This window comes from Lonchura striata, chromosome 7, assembly GCF_050655825.1.
Source record: "Lonchura striata isolate lonStrDom1 chromosome 7, ASM5065582v1, whole genome shotgun sequence".
Classification (NCBI taxonomy): domain Eukaryota; kingdom Metazoa; phylum Chordata; class Aves; order Passeriformes; family Estrildidae; genus Lonchura; species Lonchura striata.
The window spans coordinates 20,365,757-20,393,112 of NC_140709.1; the positions used below are offsets into that span (position 1 = coordinate 20,365,757).

Sequence of the window (27,356 nt, forward strand, 5' to 3'; positions counted from 1 at the left end):
GTTGTTCTCCAAGCGGCTTCACCAGCCAGCGTCCAGCGGGGGGTGTGGCCCTGGGCGTCGAAAGCCGCCCCTTTCCCGCATCTCTTCGCGCTCGTTCCCCGTGTTAATTCCTTTCAGATTGCCAGCCCTGACGGGGGGACGAGTGGGGCATTGGGTGTTTACTGCACAGACCTGAGTGTCCTTCTGCAGTTCCCATAGATTTCCGCGCATTCCGCAACGCCTTCGGAGCTGGTTTGACCCTCGGCGTCTGCCGTCGGCAGCCGCCTAGCCAGCTGTCGCGTCTTTGTGTAGCGGCGGAAGGGGCGCGGGCCGAGGGCGGGGAGCCGCGGCGGACCGGAGTGCGGGGACCGAGCCGCGGACAGGTGCGCGGGGACCGAGCCGCGGACAGGAGACCGGGGGACCGAGCCGCGGACAGGAGACCGGGGGACCGAGCCGCGGACAGGTGCGCGGGGACCGAGCCTCGGACAGCGCGGCTGCCGGGGCCGCCCGGTGGGAGCGCGCCTTGCTCCGGCCTCGGCCCGTGCAGCGGGGGCTGCGGCAGCCGGGCGGGGCCGGGGCCGGCTGAGCGGGAGCGGCCGAAGCCTGCCCGCTCCGGGCGCGGCCGGCCCGCGCTGCCGGGCGCTCTGCCCGGACGGCTGCTGTGGGATTTGGGGGGACTTTGGTTCTGGCGGCCATCTCTGGGCGGGATGGGTGGCTCCGCTGCCCTCGGGTTCGCGCGGTTTGCGCTGCTTCGCCTCCCCGGGCCGGCGCTGGAGGGGCGGCCGTCCGTGGTGTGACAACGCGCGTTCCTGGTGCCGCTTTAAAGGGACACGGGAATGCCGTTTGAAAATGCTGGCTTTAGGTTATTTAGTTATTAGCATTTTAGTGCTAACAGACTAAATGAAGGCATACACACATTGACTCCGGTATACATATTATTAAGATGGGGGGTTAGACTTAGGAGGATTGCAACATTTTGCATCCCAACACATTACTAATGCTTAATCTTGTATCCTTATTGTCAAACGTACTGTAAAAGCATTTATAGTTGTCACATTTGTTGTAGGACCACCTGTCCATTTTCTTTGCTGGCTTGACTTTGCTTAAAAACAGTAAAATTAAGTTCTTCACCTAGCCCTTTCACTCAGTTTTTCTTACCTGTGTTCTAAATCTTTGTGAAGTTCTAAACTTACAGTTTCCACCTTTTGTTGTTGACTGTCATGTTTGTATTTGAGTTAGTGACATAGCAAAACTTTTTGTAGCATTATTGTCTTTAAATGATCCACCAGTTTATTGGAAAAAAAGTTATAATGCATGTGTTTTGCAGTTTTCTTTGACTTGTACTTACGTTGCCTTATCATTTGTAGTAATCCTACTAAATGTCTTAATAAATCTTTACTTTGAATCATATAATGGTCTGTAGAAGGATATATAACTTACATACTGTTAAGTTAGAGCATGCCAGTATTTAGCTGTTGAAGTGAAAAATGAAAGAGAAATATTGTCTTGCTGAATTTCTTGCTGTTTTCAGTCTTGCAGGTAGTTTTGTAGCTGCAAAAATCTTATGGCGAGATTAAATACTCACACCTTCAGTGCCTAAGGTTTTTTTCAAAGTAGTTCCTTTAAAGAGTATCAAATCTACCTTAGAAATGGATGCTGTCATCATATCATGGCTCTGTTTGTTTTAAATCAATCACTTTAGTGTTGAGAATGTGTTCAGTGAAAGGAGAATAGAAATAGGAATGTGGGTTTTTTCAATTATTGTTGACTCAGGCTTCTGGTGAGCTGGTTTGGTAAGCTGGGGTAATTTCTTTGCAGGTAGCTTCTGGAAGGAAAAGATGCTATGTAAAAAAAATATAAGAAAAAAGAAAAGCAAACCAAAAAACAAACACCCAAACAAAACAAAAGCCAAACAGTGACATGATTTCTGTTGATCAGTGTTTCAGCCATGTCTGACAAAAGTGAGCTGAAGGCGGAGTTGGAGCGCAAGAAGCAACGATTAGCTCAAATCAGAGAGGAGAAGAAGAGAAAGGAGGAAGAAAGAAAGAAGAAAGAAGTAAGACGTAATTTTCTCATTGATTTGCATATGTAACTTGCCCAAAATTTAAGCATAGGTTCACATAATCTATCAATTATTTTCTGTGTCCTGTTCAGGGAGTGTCAGTTTAATGGTTGGTGCTAATATAAATGTAGCACTTCCATTTTCTAATAATAGAAACACCTACTGTTTTCAACTGTTTGTATGATAAGCTGGATTTTAAAAAAATACTAAAAATCAGTATCTTACACTAGATTTCTAGAACTTTCTCTGTGCATATGACATCATTAATCAAATCACTCTGATCTATTGCATAAAAGCTCTGCTCAATGAGTTGTGATAGGTGCTATTGAAATAATTCATTTCTGAAGTATGGTTCTGAGAATGTCTATAGGAATTATATGACTGTCAATATTATCATTGTACAATGAATGTGCTATGTTCTTCTGCTCTTTGACCTATCTATAGGCTGAATTTTAAAATCAGAGCAACACTCAGGATGTGTATGGTGCTTGTGTGTTACACTTAATTTGTTTAAAGTCTTCTGGATTTCTTGCTGCTCAAGTATGTGATAATCAGTGATAGATTAGTGTTTCTCCTGAATGCAAATTGTATCTCATAGAAGAAACTTTTACTGGCATGTTTTGTGTACTATTCATTACTTCTCTGTGTTTTGGTTATGATCTAGTTGGTGTTCTAAATCAGCATATGACTGTAGACTGGGCAGCTGCCAACTACATGATTCAGACAAAGAGGAGAAAGAAATAGCTCAAATTATGTCCTAATGACCTTGTAGCAGTATATGCCAGAATTGCTTTTTTAAAAAGCTAACTAAGAGTAGAAAGATGCAGAGTGTTCGGCATCTTTTGCAATAGAACTTGCACTATTTATAAATTAAATAGGGTGGGGGTGCATTTTTTTATATCTAGCAGAAAACACAAATAAAACTATTTTTCTTTGACACAGTTACTGTAATTTCAAAATAGGAACCACATGATTATCTCTAAAATACTTTTACACCCAGGTAGAGGATGTTTTTGTCATTATTTGCACTTTACAGTGTTTAGGATTAGTGTAAAAAAAAGCACTCTTAATCTTATTAAGTTAGTCATTTTGGCAAATGCGCAGACACTTTTTGCAGGTCTATATATGTATTTTAAAGACAATATCAAAGCTTTGGAACATTGTTATTCCTGTCTGTTTACTTTATCTACAAAAAAGAACCATCAGAATTACTGAAATTTAATATCTAATATACTTGATGGGTTTCAGTATTACAAAAACCCTGTGGGGTCTCAAAATAAATTAAAGGTAAAAGGCTGTAACTAATTATTAAATAATTTTTAGACTGACCAGAAGAAGGAAGTTCTTCCAGTACAAGAAGAATCTGATCTTGAAAAGAAGAGAAGAGAAGCGGAAGCATTGCTTCAGAGCATGGGGCTGACACCTGAGTCTCCTGTTGGTAGGAATGTTACTATTTGTTTGAAATAAATGTTTGGGAGATTTTCGTTTAGTCTTTTTTTCTTTTGGGTGAAGTGGTTTTTTGGGGCTTTGTGTTGGGTTTTGTTGGGGTTTTTTTGTTTTGGTTTTTTTTGTTTGTTTGATTCTCTTTTTTTTGGTTTTTTGTTTTTTTTTTTTGTTTGTTTTTTTGGTTTTTTTAGGATTGAGGTTTTTATATAACTAACATAATAATTATCTGGCCACTTCAGAGGTTATACATGTCTGGGTTTTACACTCTTTTGTCCTTCATGATCTCTTATAAATGTCAAATTATGTGCTTCAGTACATATTACATAACATTATTTTATAACACCATTTACACTTAATGGATTATTTGAAATATATTAGTTAAAATATCATGTATGTATTTTGTGTTTCCCTTCTAGTTTTCATATTCATTATTCTCCTGTATTTTTTTTCCTTACTCTTTTCCACAATGACAAATTTTAATGCTGATATTTTTGTATGGAGTTGGCTTCTTTCTTTTCTGTATCTTTTGCACCCTAGTTTTTCTTATCTCAAATACCTGACTGACTTTGATGGAGCAATAGCAACACTTAAGTATAAAAATTAGCTTCTAAGGGTAATGACTGGTGTCTGTGCAACTCTTGGATGTGTTAGCATATTGGCTCTTGCTTTTTGCCTTTACTTAGGCACATCCCTATGGAAGATGAAAGCAAGGAATATGATAATGCAACTCTGCCTTTTGTCTCCAACTCTGAAATCCAGGGGCTTTAAAGCTTATCAGTTAGGCTTCTTGGGGCTCTATTCAACTGGGTTTGTAAATAAAATAGTAATAATTTCTTACAGATATAACTGGGATTATATTTTCTTAATTGCTTATGTGTAATCCTCAAGTGTTCAAAAGTGAGCAGTGTTACAGCTGCTCAGATTCCAACAGCCCCAGCAGTCATTTTTGGTAATTCAAATTGTTTTGATAGTTGAGAAACTCTATTTGGCTGTGTTACCACCAATGTGCAGCTGTTTAAGAAATCATTTTTGACCTGGTACAGATTTTCTTTGCTAGACTAACAGTTGAACATTTCCATTGCATGATACTGTGCTAAGGCAGTTGATGAAATTTTTCTAGGAATGTATGTGGTGGTTGTTTTTTTCACATCTGGCAGAGAATCTGACAGCCACAGAATAGCCAGTCCTCAAAGCAAGTTAATGTGTATGCTTAGAGTAGGTGTTCATGAAAAACTCAGAGGTGCTAACATGCAAGAGTGAGGCAACACCCTGCATGTTGTATTTAATTCCACTGAGCTGCCACTTAATCACACCCTTCTTCAGTGTACACAGGGAATTCATTCTGTCTCCTTTCGAGATGACCAGGTCTGACATGGATCCTTAATCAAGTTAAAATGTCCTACTTGCTGCCTGCAGTTGGCATGCCTAAGGCTCAAGCTCCTCTGCTGACGGGGTGCAGCACCTACAGTGATTGTGTGCTTGAGCTGGTGCTGGCTCGTGGCTGAGCTGATGGATGTGCAGCTGAGGTAGCTGGTGCTCACACTGTCAGTGAAGGGGGGTTGCTTGACATCAGATTCTTTCCTAGAAAGTTGTTAATTCCTAAGGCAATTTCTGTGCTGTTAACTGCTAGAGAGAGAGAGAGAGCTCTGTTACGGGATATCAGTGTTAGTATGTTTTGATATCTACCATATCTACTACATAAGAAACCTTAAGTTAGCGAACCGCAATTATTTTCAAAAAGCTTTTATAGTTTAATCCTCTGGGGTAGGTGAATTTCCATCAGGTCTTTTCGTAAGACTGTTGGTCTTCCAGCGGGACTCGCCTCGGTTTTGGGCAAGGTTTCCCGGGAATCGCCTTCCCCACAAGAGAGCGCTGCAGCTCCAGCGCTGGGGCCGCGACCTCGCCGCGTCCTGAAAATGCTCAGCTGGCAAAGCACAGGCCTGCCGCAGCTCCTCTGCTGCGCATTAACCAGTACCTGGCGAGGATCAGTTGAAGGATAGATATATTCTTACATGCCCCCAGTTATATAAGTATAAAGTCTAAATGTCTGTATGTATGATTTCATTAAATACAACTCAAGAAAATAAGTCTCTCCCCTAGGAGGAATTTTAATAAATTGAAGAATTCCCTGTTACTTTGGTAAAATTAAGGGACAATTTTTGCCTATCAGAACCATGTCTCTGTTTTGAAATTAGGTAGAAAATTCTTTAGAATTCACAATATACTTGTGATTTCTAAAAATTCAGTAGAAATCTTGCAGACCTAAATTCAGAGTTCTCCCATGCTTAGCCGCTGACAGAGTAGGCAGCAGTTTAAATCATATGTGTTCAGTTGATTAAAGGGTTTTTTAAGGGTTGCTAAGCAGTGAATCCTTTACATATTGCTGAAAAACAAAGCATATAAGGACCTTCAAAACATGCCTTGATTCTTGTTGATTCTTGATTCTTCCAAAGTTTCATTAAAAAATTGCAATTTCTAAGAAGAAACGTTGAAGGAAATACCAAAGTAGCTTTGTATTTGTATCAGATTGCATGATATCATTCACTGTATTTTACTTCCAGAAAACATGTTACTTTTCAAATGGTAAGTGTAGTCTTCATCTAGTAGCAGGAAATGAACCGACACTTAGAAGTTTAAATACAGTGGTATTGTTAAGTAAAAACAAAAAGTTATTTTCAAGACCTAATACTAGAAACTTTGTAATACACAAGATTTATGTTGATTTGATTCAAACTAGAGCAAAAATAACAGGATACTGTATGATGCAGTCACTTTTTTGGTCCACAGTTTGATTATATATTTTGAAATAACATTGCCAGTCTAATCATTCATTGTCTAATCTTTAAGAAAGACTAATGTTAGAGCTGTATTAACTACTATCTTTTCGATGTTTAAGCAACAAGAGTCAGTGGAAATTACCCTTTGAAAATCAGTGTCATCATTTGCCAAAAGTTCAGTTTAAAAATATTTTTTTCAATTCATTTTCTCTTAAATGTCTTCCCCTCCATGTCTTTTTGTATGCTCCAGATGCATAAATGCCAAACAATTGCATGAAAATCCAGCATGAATTGTTAACATTGTCTTTTCCCCTCTCTTTCTACTGTTCATTTTCATCCATGTATTTTTTGTTTGCCATCACTTTTTTTTTTAATACTTCATTTTTAATTGATTTGCAAACATCCTAAGCTGTGCAACCTCTGCGAGTAGTAACAGCGGATACCTGTCTGTTTCACTATTTAGTCCCTCCTCCTACCTCTCCGTCTTCCAAATCCGTGAGTACGCCAAGCGAGGCTGGGAGCCAGGACTCCGGGGATGGTGCTGTTGGATCGAGGTATGTCACTTGCCTTGTCGTGTTCCTTTGCTCAATACTTGTGTTCTGAATAATTAAGCTTTAGAAGAAATCAAGGTTAATTATTTGATTATAATAATATGAGGTTATAGTGTTGGATCTGTCAAAAACGACTGTTTTGCAGAAATACTTCACTTTAAAATTTGAAATGCAACTATACTCCGTGATTTGAAGTCGCCAGCATTAATGTGGAGTTGTTTAAACTTGCAAATTTGAAGTAAAATGAGTGTCTTGGGACAATAGCAAACTCAAAAAGTTTAACTTCTGAGCTCTTCCCAGCTTTTTCTAAAGGAGGGTGGGTATGGATGATAGGCTATTTGCTTTTTCCCATACCTAGTTGATGTAATAAAAGGTACTGTCTACAAACTTTGCATTACTTCTGATTTTATTTTTCCCTTACTCAGAACCATATTTCTCATTATTTTACTTCATCTATGTAGCACAATTACAGCACTTGCAATCTTTTATTTTGTCAAAACATAACTCCATCTTAGTACAGCCACTGTTGTTTTGGTCTTTTTTCAGTGCCAGTACTTGTTATATTTGACCATTTCTTTGAGTGTGATGGTTTGAGACCTGCTGCTCTAAAGAAGAGTCAGATAAATATTTCTGTTAAATATTTCCAGTGGTGATATAGGGGTGGTAAGGCAGGAAAACGCCACTTCCAAAGGGTATTTCTACTGTTGCCCATGCACAGTCTGCAAAGAAGAGCAATAGCTGCCTATTAATAATGGTAAGACATTCTCAGCAAGTGAAGTTTTTGTACTTTAAATTTAGTTAGTATACATTGTGAATGAAGTTTACTTAAAGCAGAGTAACTGCAGCAGTTATCAGTTAGTGTTGTTGTATGAGTAGTTGTTTTGGAGAAGGAGTCAAAGTTTAGACTGCTTTGAAACATCTTCTAAAAAGACTGCAGTAACATCTTGCATGCATATAGATTATGCATGAATAACCATAATTCATCTTAATCTGAAAATATTTAAGAGACTAATGACTTGAACAAAGGTTACATGGTGCCCATCTCTAAGTAGAAATAGTTAAGTTAAAATGGAGACTACATCAGACAGCAGATGTGAACCCAGACATTTTGTTAAAGAGTGCTCAGGTATGATCTTGTTTGCCTGTTATGTTAATTAACCAATATAATTGTTCCTTAATTGAGTGGCAAGCAAATTTTAAGTATTTTAAATTGTTGTTTATTGCTTATTAAATTGGCTTTTAAAATATATTTATATATGTATTTATGTTCACTAGAAGAAAAAAATCAAGAAATATTTGATGATGACTTTTTAAAAGAAAATACTTTATTTCCATTCACACCTAATTTAAATTCAGTATGAACCTGTATGCATAGACCACATATCTGGAATGGAATGCCACGTTGTGTACTGCATTTATTTCCACCTCATCCATGCACTTGCACTATGTGTGTTCTCAAACATAGCAATGCGATGTTGTATGCATGCATTTTCTTATGAAGCCTTGAGAAAACCTATATCCTGAGTCTCAAAAGCTTCATGCATTTTCAGACTTTAAAACTACATCTGTCTCAGGATTGTGATCTTGAAGGCATGGAGGTATGAATATACAACTAAATTGAAGGCATTATGGAGTCGCTGTTGGAGTCCCTTTGCTTTTTCTCCCACCAGTGGATTCTTCCATTCCCCCATTAAATGGGTGTCTACATTTTGGTTTATTAGTACAAGTTCATACATTTGGAACACGAAAGTTGAACTGTATGATACCCTTTGGTGTTACACGTGGCATTTCATAGGTGACTCTTACCAATATGAGATATATTATGAAGCCTCCTTGGTGATGCTGAATCTTGTCAGTAACTTTCAGTGAGTAGTAGAGCAGTGTTCAGACTGTGCTCCTGATGTTACTTCCATCTGTCTTGCTTTATTTTCATTAGTAAAGTTTTGTTTCCTAGTTTGATCCTGGTTCTTTCTCTTTTTTTTCCTCAGTCATGAGTGCAAGTCCTGCACTTAAAAAGAAAACAGGTGGTTTACTTTTAAGCTGGTGGATGCTTCATAGAATTAGTTTAAAAACAGAAATATTTTTAGACATATAGAAATTGTTAGGAAAGTGCCTGAATACAGAGAAATCTGGACATATATGGAAGAATGGGAGATTTGTTCACTGGAGCTTGTAGATAGATTCATTTGACTGAAAGCAAAACAAACTGGAAAACAAAACCACTATTTTCAATCATTTTGGTACATACATAATAGGTGAAATTTATCTTAGAATGTTACCTTTATTTTAAAATAATATCTCTGAGAAATATTTAACTGTATTTCCTCTACTACTTGTTAGCTTCAACTATTTTAAAGGACTGTCCCTGGTCCCACTGAAACAGCTTTTAGAAATGAAAATAATGCTTTGAAAGCAGGAAAGCTACCTCATTAAGGGCTTGATCTTAAACAGATGCAGAAGTTGGAGCATTTTATGTTTACAGCCTTTTCACCAAGTTCCTCTCAAACACGATTGAAAAAGTTGGGAAAATATTTGACTGTGGTGATGCAGCATCTGTATCTGAAGCTAAGGTATTCTTTGCAACATGAAGGTTGGGATGGTGGTTTGGTTTTGCTGATGGTTGAACAACATAAGCAATACCCAGCTTCAAGTCTCAGGGACCAAATTAAACCCTTAAGCTTATATCTCTTTGGTCATGAAAGATAGCAGAGATCTAACAAATAATCACGCTCAAAGTAATTAACTTTAGGCTAAAATGATGTGTTCTCTAATGCACAAAAGATATGAAAAGGTTTTGGAGATTTGGGTGTTAAGCTATTGCTGTGGATGCTGTTGACTGGCTATATATGAAGATGTTGGATTTGTAATTTCTAATTAAATTATAATTAATAGTCCTAATGCAAACTTTCCACTAGAACAAGGTAGCGCATGGCACACCCATATTTATGAGCTTTTATGGCATTGCATACCTATTTTCCAGATCAACTTGAACTTTAGGAATTCTGCACCTAGTTTATAGAAAATTACCGTGTATGGGATGAAAACATAAAATTGTCTTTTATTGTCTTATCACAGTAAAAGATTGCATATTCTTTATTTTTTTATTCAGAAGCATTATTTTAAAAAATGCAGATAACATATGAGAATAGCAGATTAACCTGCATGGGTTTTTTCTGACAATCTCTTACAAGTGTGTTTCTAAAATTCTGCCTAAGCCTGGTAGCAGGTAGACTACATGAAAATTTCTGAAGGAGGGATGAAGGCTAGAAATGAAGGTAGAGGGAATATTGATTTCTGCCTTGCTATTTCTTCTAGTACAACTTGAAATGGATCCATTCTGTTTGTTGTTCCATATGACTTTGAAACATATTATTAATATAAAGCCGACAACTTATAAGAGATTTTAAGTGTCTTAGATGGAGTTGGCTCTAACTCAGATGACACTTACAAGCCCAAGGCAGTGCTTAACCCATAATTACTGCAATGTCACATCTTGGAAACTCTAGCAGTTCTTTATCCCAGTGGAAATGCCTTTATTGCCCCACTACCAACAGGCTTATGTGTTGATTAATTTCCTTTACCAATATGACATTTTCCTCCACATATTTACTGCTCTGGGCAAGTTTACGTTATGTTAACAAATCTGTCTTCATATTACTTGAACAAATTTGAACATATATTAAAAGGAATTTCAAGTTTTTAGTGGTTCTTATCAGTATTTAAAATACTTTTATTTGCCTTTTGTTAAGGCAACTTTTGTTTGTGGACCTTTAATTTTCAACCTTTAAAATAATTTAATTCTTTGCTAATAGCTCTGAATTCTGTTTGCTTCTTAACTTTTGTATTTACTGCATGTGTTATTACACTGAATGTTTGCTGAATTTCCCTTAACTGATGTTGCATTGCCTTATTTCTTGTGAACAATGAAATAACTATAAGCTTGCTGTAACTCTAGAATTTCATAGTGTATATTTGCTTCACTAATCTCTGGCCTTTTTTGCTAATGCTGCATGATTGTTCAACCTGGGGTACCAGGACGCTGCATTGGGATACTGATCCATCAGTTCTTCAGCTCCACTCTGATTCCGATCTGGGGTATTGCATAGATTTCTTATATTCCCTCTTTCATGTGCTTATGGATAATTAGTATGAGCGTTTTTTCCTTTAAGACTTGTAGTTGTTGTTATTAAGAAACTGTTTTGTAAATAATAGAAATTCACTGTCCCAACACTGAGTGTGGTTTGCTTACAATGGGAAATTTTTATATCATTTAATATACATTAGATGCTGTTTTGTAATAAACGCAAGTTTTGTTTTCTTTGAGTATCTCTTTGATAGAATATAAACTTTAAGAAGTAATTTATTTAAAATAAAAAGGTTAGCGTGACTGTGTTTAAAAACAGAGCAACTCCCAATATTTTCTTACAAATATGTTTACAAAAGCTGTAGTTCATTATAAGCACTAACTAAAACCTGTATTGTGTGCTAAGAATTATGGTTCTGCACACTAAAACCTTACAAAAGGAGTTACTCTTCTGCTTTTATCTTGGGATAGGAGTGGATAATAAAACTAAATCTGATATAGGTAAATTGATGGATCATTGCAGTATTATTACAGTACATACTGCAGTTAGGTTTTACAGAAGGCTACAATGCCTGATTTAATATTGTGCAGGTTTTGGAATATATTATGTGCTATATCTACCTTTGTTAAAGTCAGAAAGCTCAGAGGTTCTCAGTATTGTGCTCTGAAATAATGTATTATGGATAAATTATTTGTCAGTGTGAGTTCCAGGTCAGCCTGGCAGTTCTGCATTCTAGATAGTATCTTAGAGGTGGACAAAAAAGAGCAGCAAAATTAAAAGACTAGGAAATACTTTTTCCTTTTGTATAACTAAGCTGGTTTTCAAGCTTTATAATCCTAGAACTCTTGCTGTACAAGCATGACTTGTGAGTAGATCTGTACCCCTGATAATACAGATGTATCATATATGTGGCAGTATTCTGGTCAAGCACAAAGAGCAAAAATTTTAAATTATATCCTAATGTTCAGATATTTATATGTGCACATCTTCCATTTTGTCATACTTCATTTTTATTGATGTATAAATAGTTGCTGATTTTAAATAATAATGATAAAATAGTAGTCATAATCGTGTGACTTGTTCAAAGTTTCCATTGGATTTAAGTTTGGTTAAGCAATGCTGTGACATAATGACTTGGGTGTTACTCTAAGCAAAATGTGAAATAATAAAATTAAGTTATTTTTTCTTATTTCTAAAATAATTTTATTTAGACGTGGACCTGTTAAACTTGGAATGGCCAAAATTACACAAGTTGACTTTCCTCCACGAGAAATTGTTACCTACACAAAGGAGACGCAAACACCTGTCATGACTCAGCCCAAGGAAGGTGAATGGTTTATTTATTACTATTATTTTTTGTTTCCTTTAATATAATAATGATGACTGGCTGAGTTAGAACTAGCACTTGTGATCTAGAAACATAATAAGGTAAATTAAGGTTGGTATGTGAGATAATTTATATGACTTCTATTACTAAATTTTTGTAGGTTTTGCTTAACTGTTACTGTCATTCTGCATGTCTTTTAACATCGCTGTTGCTACTAATATGTGGTACTTTCACACTCGTAGTATATGTTCAGAGGAAACACAGAGTTGCTTAATTAGCTGACATCAGATAAATAAATGGGATATATTTTGCATTTATGATGTTTAAGAATTCACACATAACTTGGCACATGGAGGACAGGGAGGTGATTTGAGGCAGCTGGCATGGCTTTAACAAGGGCAACTCCTGCCTGAGCAACCTAGTGGCCTTCTACAATGGAGTGACTACATCAGTAGACAAGGGAAGTGTATAACATCTGTTAGGATTTCTCTAAGGCCTTTGACATGATCCCCCCCAGCATCCTTCTCTCTAAATTGGACAGAGATGGATTTGATGGGTGGACTGTTAGGATAAGGAATTGGTTGAATGGCTGCATCCAGAGGTCAACAGCTCAGAGTCCTGGTGTACATCAGTGACAAGTGGTGTCCATATTGGACCAGTGTTATTTATTGTCTTCATCGCTGACAGAAGGATGGAGTGCACCCTCAGCACACCTGCAGGTGACACCAAGCTGGGTGGGATAGTTAACATGCCTGAAGGATGGGATGGCACCCAGAGGGACCTGGACAAGCTCAAGAAGTGGCCCAAAAGAAAGCCAAACATATCCTGGGCTGCATCCTCAGCAGCATGGCCAGCAGGTCAAGGGGAGGTGATCCTGCCTCTCTCTTCGGCTCCTGGAGTGCTGCATCCAGCTCTGGAGAGGGACCTTACCCAGGGGCATGTTGTGACTGGACAAGGGGCAATGGCTTTAAACTGGAAGAGATTAGATTACATATCAGGAGGAAATTCTTTGCTTTGTGGGTGGTGAGGCACTGGAACAGGTTGCCCAGAAAAGCTGTGGTTGCCCCATCCCTGCATGTGTTCAAGGCCAGGGTGGATGGGGCTTTGAGCAGTCTGATCTAGTGGAAGGTATCCTTGCCCATGGGATGGGAGTTGGAACTAGGTCATCTTTAAAGATCATCTTCCAACCCCTAACCTTCTATGAATTTACTTGAAGGCTGTGTATCCTACAACAAACTTAGGACTTAACCCCCCCTACTCTTAAAAATTTAAATTTTATTACCTGAAGCTTGTACTTTGAGTTTTAAAAGGAACTAATCTATTTATAGCTTATGCAGTTTCTGTTTTCAACAATTGAACACAGGCTTTCTTTCATTACTTGTTTGCTTTTCAAAAAAAAAAAAAAATTCTGAAGAAAATATGGTTGGCTAGCAGATTTGCTTTTCAATGCTGAAACACTTGAATTTATCTGCAAATGAAAGTATTAGTTGATGTAGCTTGTGTGTAGTTTTACAGCAAAATATCTTGTTTGTTTAACTGTGTTTAATTGTGTTTCTTTCCTATTCTTCATTTTATCTGTATCCCTGCACAGGTAGGTGTTTGGGGTTTTCCTGCTTTCATTTTCCCCATGCCTTCAACATTTCCTTTCTCTAATCCCTCGGGTCTTTTTTCCTCCCCTCTGTCAGTTACATGGAATCTGAAGACTTAGGTCAGTTTAGGTACTTGAAGAGTTCTGCTGCCTGCCTTGACAAAAGCAATATGCTGACTTTACAGGGTACAATTAGATAAATTTAAATTCTGTAAATTATCTTGCTGGTCCTTACTTCTTCTCACAGTCTGAGTTGTGCTTATCTGGGTGCATACACTGTAAACAAAAATAACCTGACGAAGTACACTTGAAAGTAGAGCTTGCAACAAAACGCAGACCTGCAGTAGCTCCCTTATCCAGCAGAAAGTTCCATCAGAGCTAGGTTAGCTCAGTTTTCACAGCTTCTTATAAAGTGAAATGAACTGGACCCTTCATAAAATATTTTGAGATTTTAAAGCGCTGTTGGAGCTCTGCTTTAGAAAAAGGAAAAAAAAAAGCAGTTTTTTATTAGATATGCTCTGCTTGTTTAGGTCCACTTGTGCAAACACCTGATTTGGTGGGGGAGGACAGCACATAAAATAAAACCAACAAACCCACAGCAAAACACCAAACTGCATAGTTCTCTTTGTTCCAGTTCTGTGTGCTACAAGTGGTTATGTAGTTACATTGTAAGCTAAATTAAGAAACATTCAAACTACTGCCAGTCTGCCTGGCTGTAGGAAGTAGAAGTAGATTAGTTTTAGATTAAAACCATTCGTAGTTGTTCTGAAAATATTTGTGGCAACACATACTAAGTGAGTTAAATAGGAGAGACTTCATGTCCTCAAAGAAAACTAGGCATTTGTAAATGCCTGTTTCGGATTCACATAACAGTTCAATTAATTTTGAAATGTAGCACCTTCCTTAAGAGATGAAGGCATTTAGTGTTCTAACAATTCTCACAACTTCCATTATTTTATTGCAGTATTAATGTGTTGATTTATTATGCCCTCAAAGTATTTGAGAAACTGCCGTAGGAAAATTGATTCTTATATATTATAAAACAATAAAATTGGGATCTCTCCTAGAAATCGGTTAATCCAAAGAAAGATGGGTGTATAAGGAAATATGATTTTGTTCAGCTGTCACAAGGCTTTCCAGGACTAACTGGGTACTTGCTGCTTAGTGCTGCTGTACAATACTGTGCATGTGCAATCACGGCTGCAGACAGTATCATTGCATTAACTCCACTCTTTAAGGAATAATTGTCTGCTAACATCTCCAGGACACAGAATTAAAATGTTAAGCAGAGTAATAAAAATATGATGTATAGGATTTGCTTCTTGGATGCTGGTAGAGTGAATGCAGGATTCATACATTTTAATATTTTTCAAATAAAAAACGGACCATTGTATATTCATGTATGATCCTTATGGGTCCCTTCCAACTCAGAATATTCTGTGATTCTATATTATCTAATACATACCTTAAATGTACAGAAATACAGATAGGAGAACTTGATGTGAAGACATTCGACTTAACAAAAGCCACCCATTTCACAGGTGATTTAACTTTGATTAACCTACTCTGCAGCAACAGATTACTCAGACAACTGCAACTACACTCTACAGTGTTATTGCTAGGTGCAGCCTAATTTACAGCACTGCTTTTCTTTCTGTCTTGCCAAAATACATCACAATTTTGATGTTAACTCAAAGTAAAAATTCAGTGGTTCATTAAATCTGTTTTTAGCATTCACTGACAAGACATTTGTTGCTATTAAAGATTGCATAAAAACAGCAGCTACTTACTGCTCAGTTTGTAACCTTAGATCCCCTGAATGCCTGTCAAAAACAACATGAAGTTAATTCCTTTTTCCTTTGCATATTATAATGAATATTCATCGATATGTTGATGTGACATAGAGTCCCATTTCCTGTCCCTGTGACTTTTCCAAGTCTTTGCAACCTTTTTTAAATCTGAAATCATATTTGGTACACTGACAGTTGAAGTGGCTTAAAATGCCAGTAGATATAGTCAATAATGAATAAGGTGGATGCAGTTACGGAGTGCCCTTAAGGTTTCAAATTTAGGTAGCTGACTTGAGATAAATGCAGTGCACAATAGTATCATGGGTTCTTGACTTACTAGACTGGAACTTTTTCAGAAATAGTATGTCCAGTGTTTCAGTGTTTTATGGGTAGTGTATTATTGTTATGCTAATTCCTTGCAAATTCTGGCATCTGGCCTGCTATTAAATAAATTCAAGATGAAGGAGAGATAGGAACATAATCGAAACAAACATTTCTTACCTCATTTTTTTAGTCCAGCACCTTAATGGCGCCTTTTTTTTGTGAAGTGTGAGAAAGCTTCCTGGGTTTGGAATAGAAAGTATTCTAGTTTTGGATAATGAGGTCAAGAACTTGTACCTGTGGGGATTTTTTTAAATTCTGGGTTTTTTTTTTCTCCAAATCTCTTAATAAGAAAGCTTGCATGTGACTCTTCTTTAGAGAGAAGGTTTTAGATTTATGCAGTTACAGATAAATTGTTGAGATGACATGTTCAGTTTCAAGACTGATACTTTGAGAATATTAAAATAAATGCTGTATCCTGCATTTAAATGCAGTAGTATCAGCTGGCTGTATGCAGTGAAAGTACTGTGAAGGAATTTAGAGCTCTGTATAATATATGCCATTTATGTTTCAAACATTAAAAGGCAGGAGCAATCAGCTATATGATCTTTTGAATAAAATATGTAGATTAGAAGGTCATATAGCACTAAGGGGTTGACCATCTACATTTGACAAGAATTTGACTCCTGTCACTGAAAATGGTACTTAGAATCAGCGTAGTATGACTAATGGGGGGTTGGGCTGAAATTTCTAATTTGGGACTTTCAAAGCTAGAATAATGTATACAGGGTGACCCAAAACCAAATTTCTAAATTCGAAGGCATCATTTAATTCTGCAAGATTGATTGGCAGGGCAAAAAAAAGGGGGATTTTTATCCAAGTGGCCATAATTTGAATACATGATCCTGTGTGTGTTGTTCTCAAAAGTCATGTGCATTAACTCATATTGCATTTTTTAATTAATCATTGTTCACACCTGTAGTTATTTGACATTAAGAATTCCCTTCTTTAAAATGGCCACAAGTTTTCACATTATGAGTCCACTGTGCATGCGAATCCATCGAAAAAGGAGCAGTGTCTTTCTGTTTCTTTCTGTGATTATTTTGCCCAAAAAAGCTTTCATTTTTTTTAAGTAGCACAAAAGCTGTAATTGGCATGCTTTGTAAGGAAGTGTCAATGTGCAAGAGAGTGGAGATCACTAAGAATTCTTTTACGGGTTCTTTCCCCTTTGCACCACCGCCTCCTCAGCAGGGTCACTGAGATCACTAGCTTTTCTTGAAATGGCCATTTTCGCTGGCAGGTGCATTATACCCTGTATTTTCAGATTGTTTTTCCATTCTGAATGTTTGGCAGGTTGATTGCTCTGGCTGCATTGACGGAGAAAGGGCTGACAAATGCGGTTGGGCTGGCTGAAAAGACAGTGATTACTGTTTTCCTTTGTGGCTGATTGAGGCCCTTGAAAGGAAAGATTTTAACCTTCACCATTTGGTTCAAAAGTATGAGCATATATTGAAATCATTCATGCCATTTATCCTAGTTCTGTAAACTTGTCAGAACATAAAAATCGCTCAATTTCAAGTAATGTAGGATTGGCATACGTCATTATCATTTTGATTAAGTTGGAGTTTGTATTATTGTGTGCATTATACAGTGTCATTTAAAGCTTTCTTTCCTGCAGGTACAGTTATATTTTTATTGCCTATACTATGGAGTTAGAAAGATTTTCAGACCTCTTTAAACCTATCACTATGTGTGTGGTTTGGCAGCTGGTATGGCCTACAAGCTGTATTTTGTTTGCAGGGTAAAGGCTTGTCTGTAGACCTCCTGGAGTGCTGGTAATTGCCCAGGCTTGCCATTGGGGAAAGACATGATTGGAAGCAGTCAGTCAGAAAAATGTTGTGCCATCCCATTGCCACCTCATAGCAGAGAGACAATCCTTGCAGTACCATCTGGTTGTTGCTATCTAGTCAGCTGGCCTGGCTGCTGGGACCATGGCTTGGCAGCTGGTTCCCATCCCTTGACCACCCCTTTTTTTTTTTTTACTCTTTTTGTGTGCATGCATGTGGATTTTGGTTTTTCTTTACTTTTTGTTAGATAACTTTGAAATGGGTCAGGAAGATGGCTGCAACAAACAAGCCTAGTCCCTGTTGAATACTGTCTCATTACTTGTGATGAGGCATGCAGCAGTTTCCTACTGCCATTCCCTTACAAGCAGATGACGTAGCTGTTTAACCAACAAAAACAAGTCTTTTCAGAAGCTTGTTCTAGAAAGTGAATGAAGAAGAGCCAGCATATCCCACAATTCTAAGTTATTTAAAGGTATTTTCTGGTTTACAGTATTCAAATAATAAAATGTATAAATACAGAAAGTGATGTAAGCCTTTTCAGTATTCTTGAACATTAACATTTTATGTTATTCATTGCAATTAGGAAAAACACATTTTCCTGTAAAGTTTTCATTGCCAAACATGATACAGATAATGAGACTTGCATCTAGAATGACAGAAAAAATGTAATCTCTCCGCTATTATCTTTAGCAAAATTTGCCTCTCAGAATAGCAACCTGAAAGCTAATGTGAGCCATCTTCATGCCATGTGCAGACCCATTAGACTGATGCTTTCAGATCATAAGTAAGCAGCTGCTCTGTAGACTATTTTAGACATTTGATTTTTCGTTATTCCGCAGCATTAATGTGTCAGTGTGTTACACAGAACGTGCATCCACCGCATGGTTCTGTGTGGAATCGTAAATGCCTGTACGACAGATTTCCACTTTGGATTCTTTACAATTTCCTGCTTTCTTATTTCAGTTTATCAACTACATAACGCACTGCAACTGATACCCAGGTGGAGACAGTGTTCTAATGACATTTTGGTTTGTGATAATGTTATCCTTGGGACTGTGTTTTACAAATGCAACCATTTTAAGCTACATGATACCATTTACATCAGCTTATTTGAGATTCATACAGAATGTTCCCCTTTAGAAACACTGATTGTCTCACCATAATGTTTCTCCTTAGATGAGGAGGAGGAAGATGACGTGGTTGCACCAAAACCATTAGTTGAACCTGAAGAAGAAAAAACATTAAAAAAAGAGGAGGAGGAAGAAGGTACAGTTAATCTCAAGACATTCTGAGTGCTGTAAAGAAAGTCATCAATACATTTTAAAACTTTTTGTTCTATTAATTTAAAATTAATTTTGTTGTTAAATACTGCTCAGCAAAACATAAAATGCAAGAATTATTAATAATCATGGTAAATACTGGTTTTCTTCCTTGAAAATAGTTGCTGAAAGTGTGCAGTCCAGAAAATGTCTGTATAATTTTTTTCAGCTGCCCCTCATGAACTCACAGAGGAGGAAAAGCAACAAATTTTGCATTCTGAAGAATTTTTAAGTTTTTTTGACCACTCCACAAGGATTGTTGAAAGAGCCCTTTCTGAGCAAATCAACATTTTCTTTGACTACAGTGGAAGAGACTTAGAGGACAAAGAAGGGTAGTGTGAATGTTAAATACTTTTCTGTGACTTTCCAATACTTTTCATGGAAAAAGTGATCTAAGATTAGTATCTCCTATTTGTCTTTATAGAGAGATTCAAGCAGGAGCAAAACTGTCCTTAAATAGGCAGTTTTTTGATGAACGTTGGTCAAAGCATCGTGTTGTCAGTTGTCTGGATTGGTCATCTCAGGTAAAAAATAATGCTTAACGTAAACAGTCGACTTCGTAAATTGTTGTGGTTCTGTGCATTTAATTCCCATAAAAGCAGAGTTGATACAGTCCGTATTTCTAAATGTGTTCCGTAGGTGCTCCATGGTTTGCAAAAAGTAGAGCTGTTAATCTTTTGTGAAAGGTAGCAAAAGGTTCATATTATGAAGAAAGTTGGTTTTGGTTTATGGACTGCTTTGTAGAGGTAATTCAGCTTCACTAAAAAGAAAGTTCACTAAAAAGTAATGGGTTTTAGAGTTAAAAGAAAGTTATGATGAGAGAACAAGACTAATATGTATGTTAATGCTGGTTTCTGAACTAAATTAGCAACAATTGCAGTTTTAACTGACAATTTTTCACGCCTTTATAATGCAAGGTGGTTTTTTAACCCTACTTTGGCAAAAGAAAACAAAGATTCTAGGATTATCTGGACCATCAGCCAGTCATCTTGCTTACTTTGAGTCTTTTTCACTTACCGTGCAGTATCCAGAATTACTTGTAGCCTCTTACAACAACAATGAGGATGCACCTCACGAGCCTGATGGGGTGGCCCTTGTATGGAATATGAAGTACAAGAAAACTACCCCAGAATATGTCTTTCACTGCCAGGTATGATTTTGTCTCGGGAGAGATTTTATGTCGATGAAGATGGACAAGTACCTTCCTTGTGTTTGTCAATATAATAATTTCATTGGGCTGGCATTAACTTAGTCACATTTATTTTCCAGCATTTGTTAATAGCTAGAGACTTCAGCTGAGAAATATTATTCTGCTCCAGAATTTCTGACATCATTCAGAATTCAGTCTTGTTTGAGAATTCCTTTTCTTTTTTTGTTTAAAAAACAGGAAAACTTTCTTGTGTAATGGTTGAACCACAAAGGTTTGTATTTAAGGGGCTTGAGTGGGATTGTATACTACAGCTTAGTTTACTGAATAAAATGAAAACAGCCTGAGGAAATGGAACAAGGATGAAAACTAGAAACATATGCATCAAGAAGAAGGCAGGTGGAGGTTTTCTAGTAGTTTTCTGAAAGATAAAAACATGCAAATCTCTTCCATTATGCCAAGCCCAAGATATCCACGTTTTTCCTATCATTTTGGAAAATTACACAGTTGAATCAAAATTTAACCTCATTGTTACATTACTGTCAAAGCCCAGATTGCAAAAGTAACTCTGTTATATCAAAATGTATTTCTCCATTCTCTAAGAAGTAATGACTGTAGAATGTGGCAAAACATTATTAAAATCTTGTGTGTTACTTCCTTTGCTGATAAACTATGCTAGGAGGAATACAGATATGTGCATGTGAAAGAAAAGAGGAGGAAAACTTCATTTTATAATTATAAATTGAAACAAAAAGACTGTTGAGGGGTTACAAAGGGTGGGCAAATCCTTAAGTAAAAAGGATGTGAAGTAATGTACTGAATAATTTTAGGCAAAGAAGTTATTCTGCTATTTGGCCTCATTTCCTTTAGTTTTAGACATAGTGTCACTGAATGTATTCATGTATTTTGTTTGTTTTTCTTCCTTTCAGTCTGCAGTGATGTCAGCTACATTTGCAAAATTTCATCCCAATCTGGTGGTTGGTGGCACATACTCGGGCCAGATAGTGCTGTGGGATAATCGCAGCAATAAGAGAACCCCAGTGCAGAGAACACCACTTTCAGCTGCTGCTCACACGGTAGGAGTCTGCAAGGAAATGTCTTCAAGGACTGTGCCCTGTTGAGATGTGTTTAATGTCTAGGAAATTCCAGTGCACTTGATTGGCAATGCTTAAATGTTTGTGTCCATATTTTGACGTGTAGGAACCAGGCTATTCATAAATAATCAGAAAAAATAAGTATCAGTTTTATCAGGGGAGTATCATTTGTACTTTTGATTGGGATTGATCTTTTGTGCTTTGTTAAATGGTGAAATCGTATATTTTACTGTACAATAATTACAACAGAACTGGTTATTACTTCTAAATTATTTTCTGGTAATATTTTGTTTCTTAGCACCCAGTGTACTGTGTAAATGTTGTTGGGACCCAGAATGCTCATAATTTGATTAGTATCTCAACTGATGGGAAAATATGCTCTTGGAGTTTGGATATGCTTTCCCAACCACAGGTAAGAAAACTTTTGATAAATATACATATATATATATATATATATATATATATATATATATGTAGTGTTTATTCTAGATTAATGTTTTATTAAAAATTCAGTTGATCTAATAAACATTAATCAACATTTTCCCAACGCAGGTAGCTTGATATTTGATAAAATATTTACCCACCTGTGGAATCAAGTATTTTCTGTTGTTTCTTTTGTATAGTTTTGTTGTACTTGTGTTAGTGGTGAGCACAGATGTAGTAAGAAACCTTCCTTATTCCTGCCCAATCTATCCAAGTAAAATAAAAAGAAAAGCCTTCTATTGTGAAATTGAAAAGATTTTTTAGGTGTTAATATTTCTTCAAACTTCTTCTTCTTAAAGTAAGTTACTGATATTTTCACTACAGGATAGCATGGAGCTGGTTCACAAACAGTCCAAGGCTGTGGCTGTTACCTGCATGTCTTTCCCTATTGGAGATGTCAACAACTTTGTTGTTGGCAGTGAAGAAGGCTCAGTGTACACTGCATGCCGTCATGGCAGGTGAATACAAACCTTAATTCTTCAAAGAAAATAAAAATAGTTGAAAGGATGAGTTCCTGCATGCTTTACACTCAAAATTTTTTAAGTTCATGCTTTCTCCTTTGCACTGAAGGAGTTCAGAGTATCTCTGTCTGAATTCCAGTGCTCTTTTTCCTGAGTAAGAGCTTCATTAAAACCAGAAATGGTTGGAATATTGAATTGGTGTTATGAGTTGTTTGTGTTGATGAGGACAGCATAGGTCACTGTGGTTTTATTCATTTGAATTGTAGCAGAACATTCCGAACTTCTTACCAGTTTTGTAGATAATTGTACAGTAACATCACGCACAAATCTTAAATTGGCTAGCTGTTCTCCTGCTGTTCAATCTGGTTTGAAATTGTCTGACTGTATCTTATCAATTGCTTTCTTAAATACAGTTGAGTGTCCAGGTTTCATCTGAAATACACATCACCTTGCTGCACAGCTTTTTTTGGTTCCAAAATACCCAAAATTGTATCACTTTTGTGTAACATCCTTCCCATCTGTTTCCCTCCTTTTTCATCACCCCTGATAGGAGGCTGTTAGGGATATATTGTTATTGGTTTATGTCTGAACCTTGAGCCCTTAAAGTATATGCAACTTCTCTTAATTTAATGGGAGTTCAGTGCTTATTTGTGAGACTGGATTTTATTCTTTATATGAATTGAAGTTGTAGCCACTGCTTGGAGGACAGCATAGTGGACTGATAAATGTGTGGACTGGTACCTGAATGAGTCTCCTGTCCTTAGGATGTATTTCGGTACTTACAGTTAATGAAAATATGTGTTGAACTTAAGGTCTGTTTTCAAGCCTGGTCTTCTGTGATCCTGCCATGGTGAAGCCTTTTGCAGTGAGGTAACATACATATAAGGCAGCAAAATCTTCTTGTGGCTGTATTTAAATTGCATTTCAGTGCTATCTCTGTCTGCAGATGTTTGGTTTCCAAATCAATTAACCTTGGTTGTATATTCTGAAACAGCAAAGCTGGAATCAGTGAGATGTTTGAAGGACACCAGGGACCAATCACAGGTATCAACTGCCATGCAGCAGTTGGACCTGTAGACTTCTCACATCTTTTTGTCACCTCTTCTTTTGACTGGACAGTAAAGCTTTGGACAACGAAGGTAACTTAGATAGTTCAGTGGTTTTCTTCATAGCCCTTGACACAAGGTGGTGCTATAATGTAAGCTACTTAAGGAAGTTCACGAACCTGAAGTCGTATTGAGTGAAGTTCTGAGGTTCTTAGCTGCAGTCCTGCAACGAGGAGACAGCTGATGAGCAGAACTAAGATTAACAGCATAAAACTTCGCTTTCAGCTTGTACATCCTTTGTGTATTTCTGATCCATTCTTTTCAACCTTTTGCCCTTTGTTATCAACAATGTAATTACAATGTAATCAAATGTAAATCATGTTATAAAGTCAATTACCTTATATATTCATAAGGCAAATGTTTTGCTACAATTTTCTGGAGGAAAAAGGGACAGCACCAAAACTAATGTCAATTAAACTTGATGAGGCTCACAAATATCTGTCATATCCATTGCCAAAATTGCTTCTTTCTCTGTTAGTTTAATGCCCTGAGGAATGCAAAGCAGAGGAAGCAGAGTTAAAATCTGAGTAATAGTCACTGAATTATTATTGGCTTGATTTGCAAGATTCTTAAAGCATTAAAGTTACAAGTTACAATTGGCTTGCTATTGATTGTTTTATAGTAGCAGCCAGCAAAATTTACCAAAGCTGCATGCTTTGGAAAGCATACCTTTAATAATAAAAAGCATTAGGTTGTAGCTGATTTTTGCAGTGGCATTTTTTTAAAGCAAGTCAAAATGCAAATAACTTTTTACTTATTGCTGGTAATAGTGTTTGAAGTTTTGTATTTTGCTTTACCTGTTAGTTTTATAATTTTGAAATCTAGGGTTTGGGTATCTCATTGTTATCTTTGCTTTTTTTTTCAGAATAACAAACCTCTCTACTCCTTTGAAGACAATTCAGATTATGTTTATGATGTGATGTGGTCTCCAACTCACCCTGCCTTGTTTGCCTGTGTGGATGGGATGGGCAGGCTTGACCTGTGGAATCTCAACAATGATACTGAGGTGAGAAGTCAGGTTAACTTTTAAATGCAGCTGGAAAATTGTTTGTACTCTTAAAAAAAAAGTTGGGTATTTATCATAGTTTGTGGGGTTTTTTTACCATAGCTTGGTTTTTTTTTGTTATTTAAATATTCTGTAGTTCCAATAGTTTCTGTCTAGTAGATAGATAGCATTGTTTGATTACAGGGTTACAAATGACTCCTCTTAATGAATAACAGCAGTAATAAAATTGTTTTACCTTTAGCAAGAGAGCAAAACATCTGTTGATGTAACACTGATCCATGTTCTGAAAGTGACTATAGACCTCCCACCCTGAGGCCTTGTCAGCCTACAGCTTAACAGTGTGAACAAACCTGTTACCACCCACCAGCGCTGTTCCTATTGCCACAGCAATACTGCAGTGAAAGTGCCCTTTGTTTCTAACATAGTGAATCGAATGTTTGCTTTTCTGGTGGTGTGGGTTATAAACTTCATTATAGTTGAAACCTTTTCCAAGATTTGCTGGAGGTAGAGGAGAAACCTGACAGATACTTAGTACTTGTATTTCACGATCTGAAAACTTCATGTAGAAGAAAGTTATAGCCAGATGCCAGCCTGTGGCTTTAAATTGGAATTACCTATTCTATCTAGCCTTTTGGATAGGGTTTGACCTGCCAAAACAGCTGATTTCATCCCTGCCCTCTGTCATAATCTTCCTGAGTTCCCAGGGTGCCTTGTCACTGCCTGAAAATGTATCTGTGCCTCCTGTCCCACAAGAAGAGTGCAGATGTGTCTTTTGATAGCAGATGTTTGTACTTTGGCCAAGGGACAGGTGTGTTGTTTTGGTCACGTCAATGGTGATCTCTTACGGCCACTGAGCTCTTTGTATTGTGAGCAGTGTCTTTGATCTGCATACCATGCACCAGTAGAAGTGTTGGGCACTTCTTTTGATGCAGCACGGACAGCCTAGGTGTGTTGTTATCTCTACCTTATGGATACCTGATGCATTTTTAGCAATGTGTTTCAAACTGGTGCAGGTGCCCACTGCAAGCATCACTGTGGAGGGCAATCCTGCTCTGAACCGCGTGAGATGGACGCATTCGGGGAGAGAGATTGCTGTAGGTGATTCAGAGGGACAAATAGTTATCTATGACGTCGGAGAGGTATGTATGCCATGCATTGTGCAAAAAACTTGAGTTTCTTTATTTAGCAACTTGCCTTTCATCTTTTTTTGTCCTGTCATTAGAAGAAGAATAATCAGGTTTAATTTGTATTTTTGAATTAACATTCCTAGTAGTGTTTTATTTAAGGTGTTCTAGGATAACTTTTTAGCATGCTGTCATCCAGTCAAAAAGCATTATTGTAAGGCTGGTGAAATAAGAATCAATGTTCTTTTAACAGAAATGTTATCTTCTATGTAACTGTGGCACATGTGAATTCTGATCCTAGCTTGAGAAGTACCAAACAAAAAATTTGCCATGGAGCAGCCTTGATTTTGTTCTTACAGGGAAAGCAGTTGCTCTTTCAAGTATGTGTACTGCAGTAGTACATGACTAACTGCTGCGATGAGGATATGGCATTGGTATTCCCTTTAAAGGCAGTGTCTCAGGTGGAGATACATAGCACAAGCTTATAATATCATTTTATACGTCAGTGCAGGAGTCTCAAGTTCTGCTTCTTTATTAGTTAGAGCTTTTGATGCTTGCATTAGAATAAAGGTAAGCTTACCTGGATCAGGAACCTCTTCTGAACATTATTTAAGTGCTGTGCCGTTCCGAATGAGCTGGGCTTTATTTACCAGGAGGTCTCAGTAACGCTCTCTGTGCACAGCAAATCGCCGTGCCTCGCGGGGACGAGTGGGCTCGCTTCGGCCGAACGCTGGCAGAGATCAACGCCAACAGAGCCGACGCAGAGGAGGAGGCTGCGACCCGCATCCCGGCATAGAGCTCCAGCCAGCCGCAGGGCCACGCCCGGAGTGACTGGATACAATCCTCGAGTGTCACTTCTAATCACAGAGCAGGGGAGGAATACATGGATTCAGCAATGGACTTGGAAATACATTAAGATCACTGAAAATCAGATCTTGCATTGTTTTGTTTTATATATAAATTACAAGCACATTCTTGGATTTGTGTAACTTTTAATACGGTTAACTTTGACTTTGCAGGGATCTTCTTTTGCTGAAACACTAACCTGGTATAAATTTGCTACCTGGCTTCTGTAAAGTTCAATCTGAAACAGTATCTTTCTGAAAAGTAAAAGCTCTACTCCTGAAACTTTCTGTATTACAGACTAACCTTTATTAGGTAGTAAATCTCTGAAGTATTCTTTACTTTGAACTTTTCAAATTACTAGTGATATGCATGCATATGTTCCAAGTTTCACTGTTTATATATAGATAAGCCTCCGACTCTGGTAGTGGGTAATACATGTGAATAAAAAATTGTCTGTAGTTATAAACTTATGTGATAATCAGACCTGAATTAATGAAATACATATTTAATACTAATTTCCTTTTGTTTGAATTGGTGCATTAAAAGATAGACTGATTCATAAATAAATACTATACAAGCACTTGTCAGCTGCCCTGACCTCTAATCTGTGTCCCTGCAGTAGTTTAAAGTTTCTGGGAGCTGATCCTTTTGTTTTACTACACACATCACAGAGTTGTTTTCTACCCTCAACCACCCCTTACTGCAATGGCAATTGGCCAATAGCAAAAAGGCTCCTGTTAGCAAATTTTTCTTTTGCAAAGGATAAGGGACTAGAGTTTAACTTAATTTCTATAGCATTATGATTTTCATTCTGTTACCTACAGACTTGCTACTGATTTTCTGTACTAAGTTCAATATTTTTATTATTATTGGTTTTTAACATTTTTATTGAAACTTCTTAATGGCTTGAAACAGAATGGTTGTAATTTCTGTTAAAGGTTACTTTTTCTTTCTTAGCACATTATGAAGTTTTCTATCAGGATGGGTTGCAGAGGAG

The 27,356-nt window shown here is 37.3% G+C and overlaps 1 protein-coding gene across 8 annotated transcripts; it reads left to right on the forward strand.

Annotated features, from left to right (window-relative positions):
• On the forward strand, positions 1-26,939 carry DYNC1I2 (dynein cytoplasmic 1 intermediate chain 2). Of its 8 annotated transcripts, XM_085584430.1 has the most exons (18): positions 1-362; positions 416-442; positions 1,918-2,035; positions 3,365-3,479; positions 6,674-6,818; positions 10,851-10,910; positions 12,112-12,227; positions 18,950-19,039; positions 19,262-19,424; positions 19,517-19,616; positions 20,117-20,242; positions 21,169-21,315; positions 21,632-21,745; positions 22,141-22,274; positions 23,272-23,416; positions 24,249-24,389; positions 25,403-25,528; positions 26,196-26,939. In XM_085584430.1, exons 3-18 carry the CDS (start codon positions 1,928-1,930, stop codon positions 26,307-26,309), a joined length of 1,944 nt encoding a protein of 647 aa, XP_085440556.1. In that variant the 5' UTR covers positions 1-362; positions 416-442; positions 1,918-1,927; the 3' UTR covers positions 26,310-26,939. The 8 variants fall into 8 exon arrangements, with proteins under 8 accessions (XP_085440556.1, XP_085440558.1, XP_085440557.1 ...); XM_085584432.1 differs by lacking the exon at positions 416-442 and having other exon boundaries at positions 1-412; positions 1,915-2,035; XM_085584431.1 differs by lacking the exon at positions 416-442 and having other exon boundaries at positions 1-385; positions 1,915-2,035.
• The last annotated feature ends 417 nt before the right edge of the window (positions 26,940-27,356 follow it).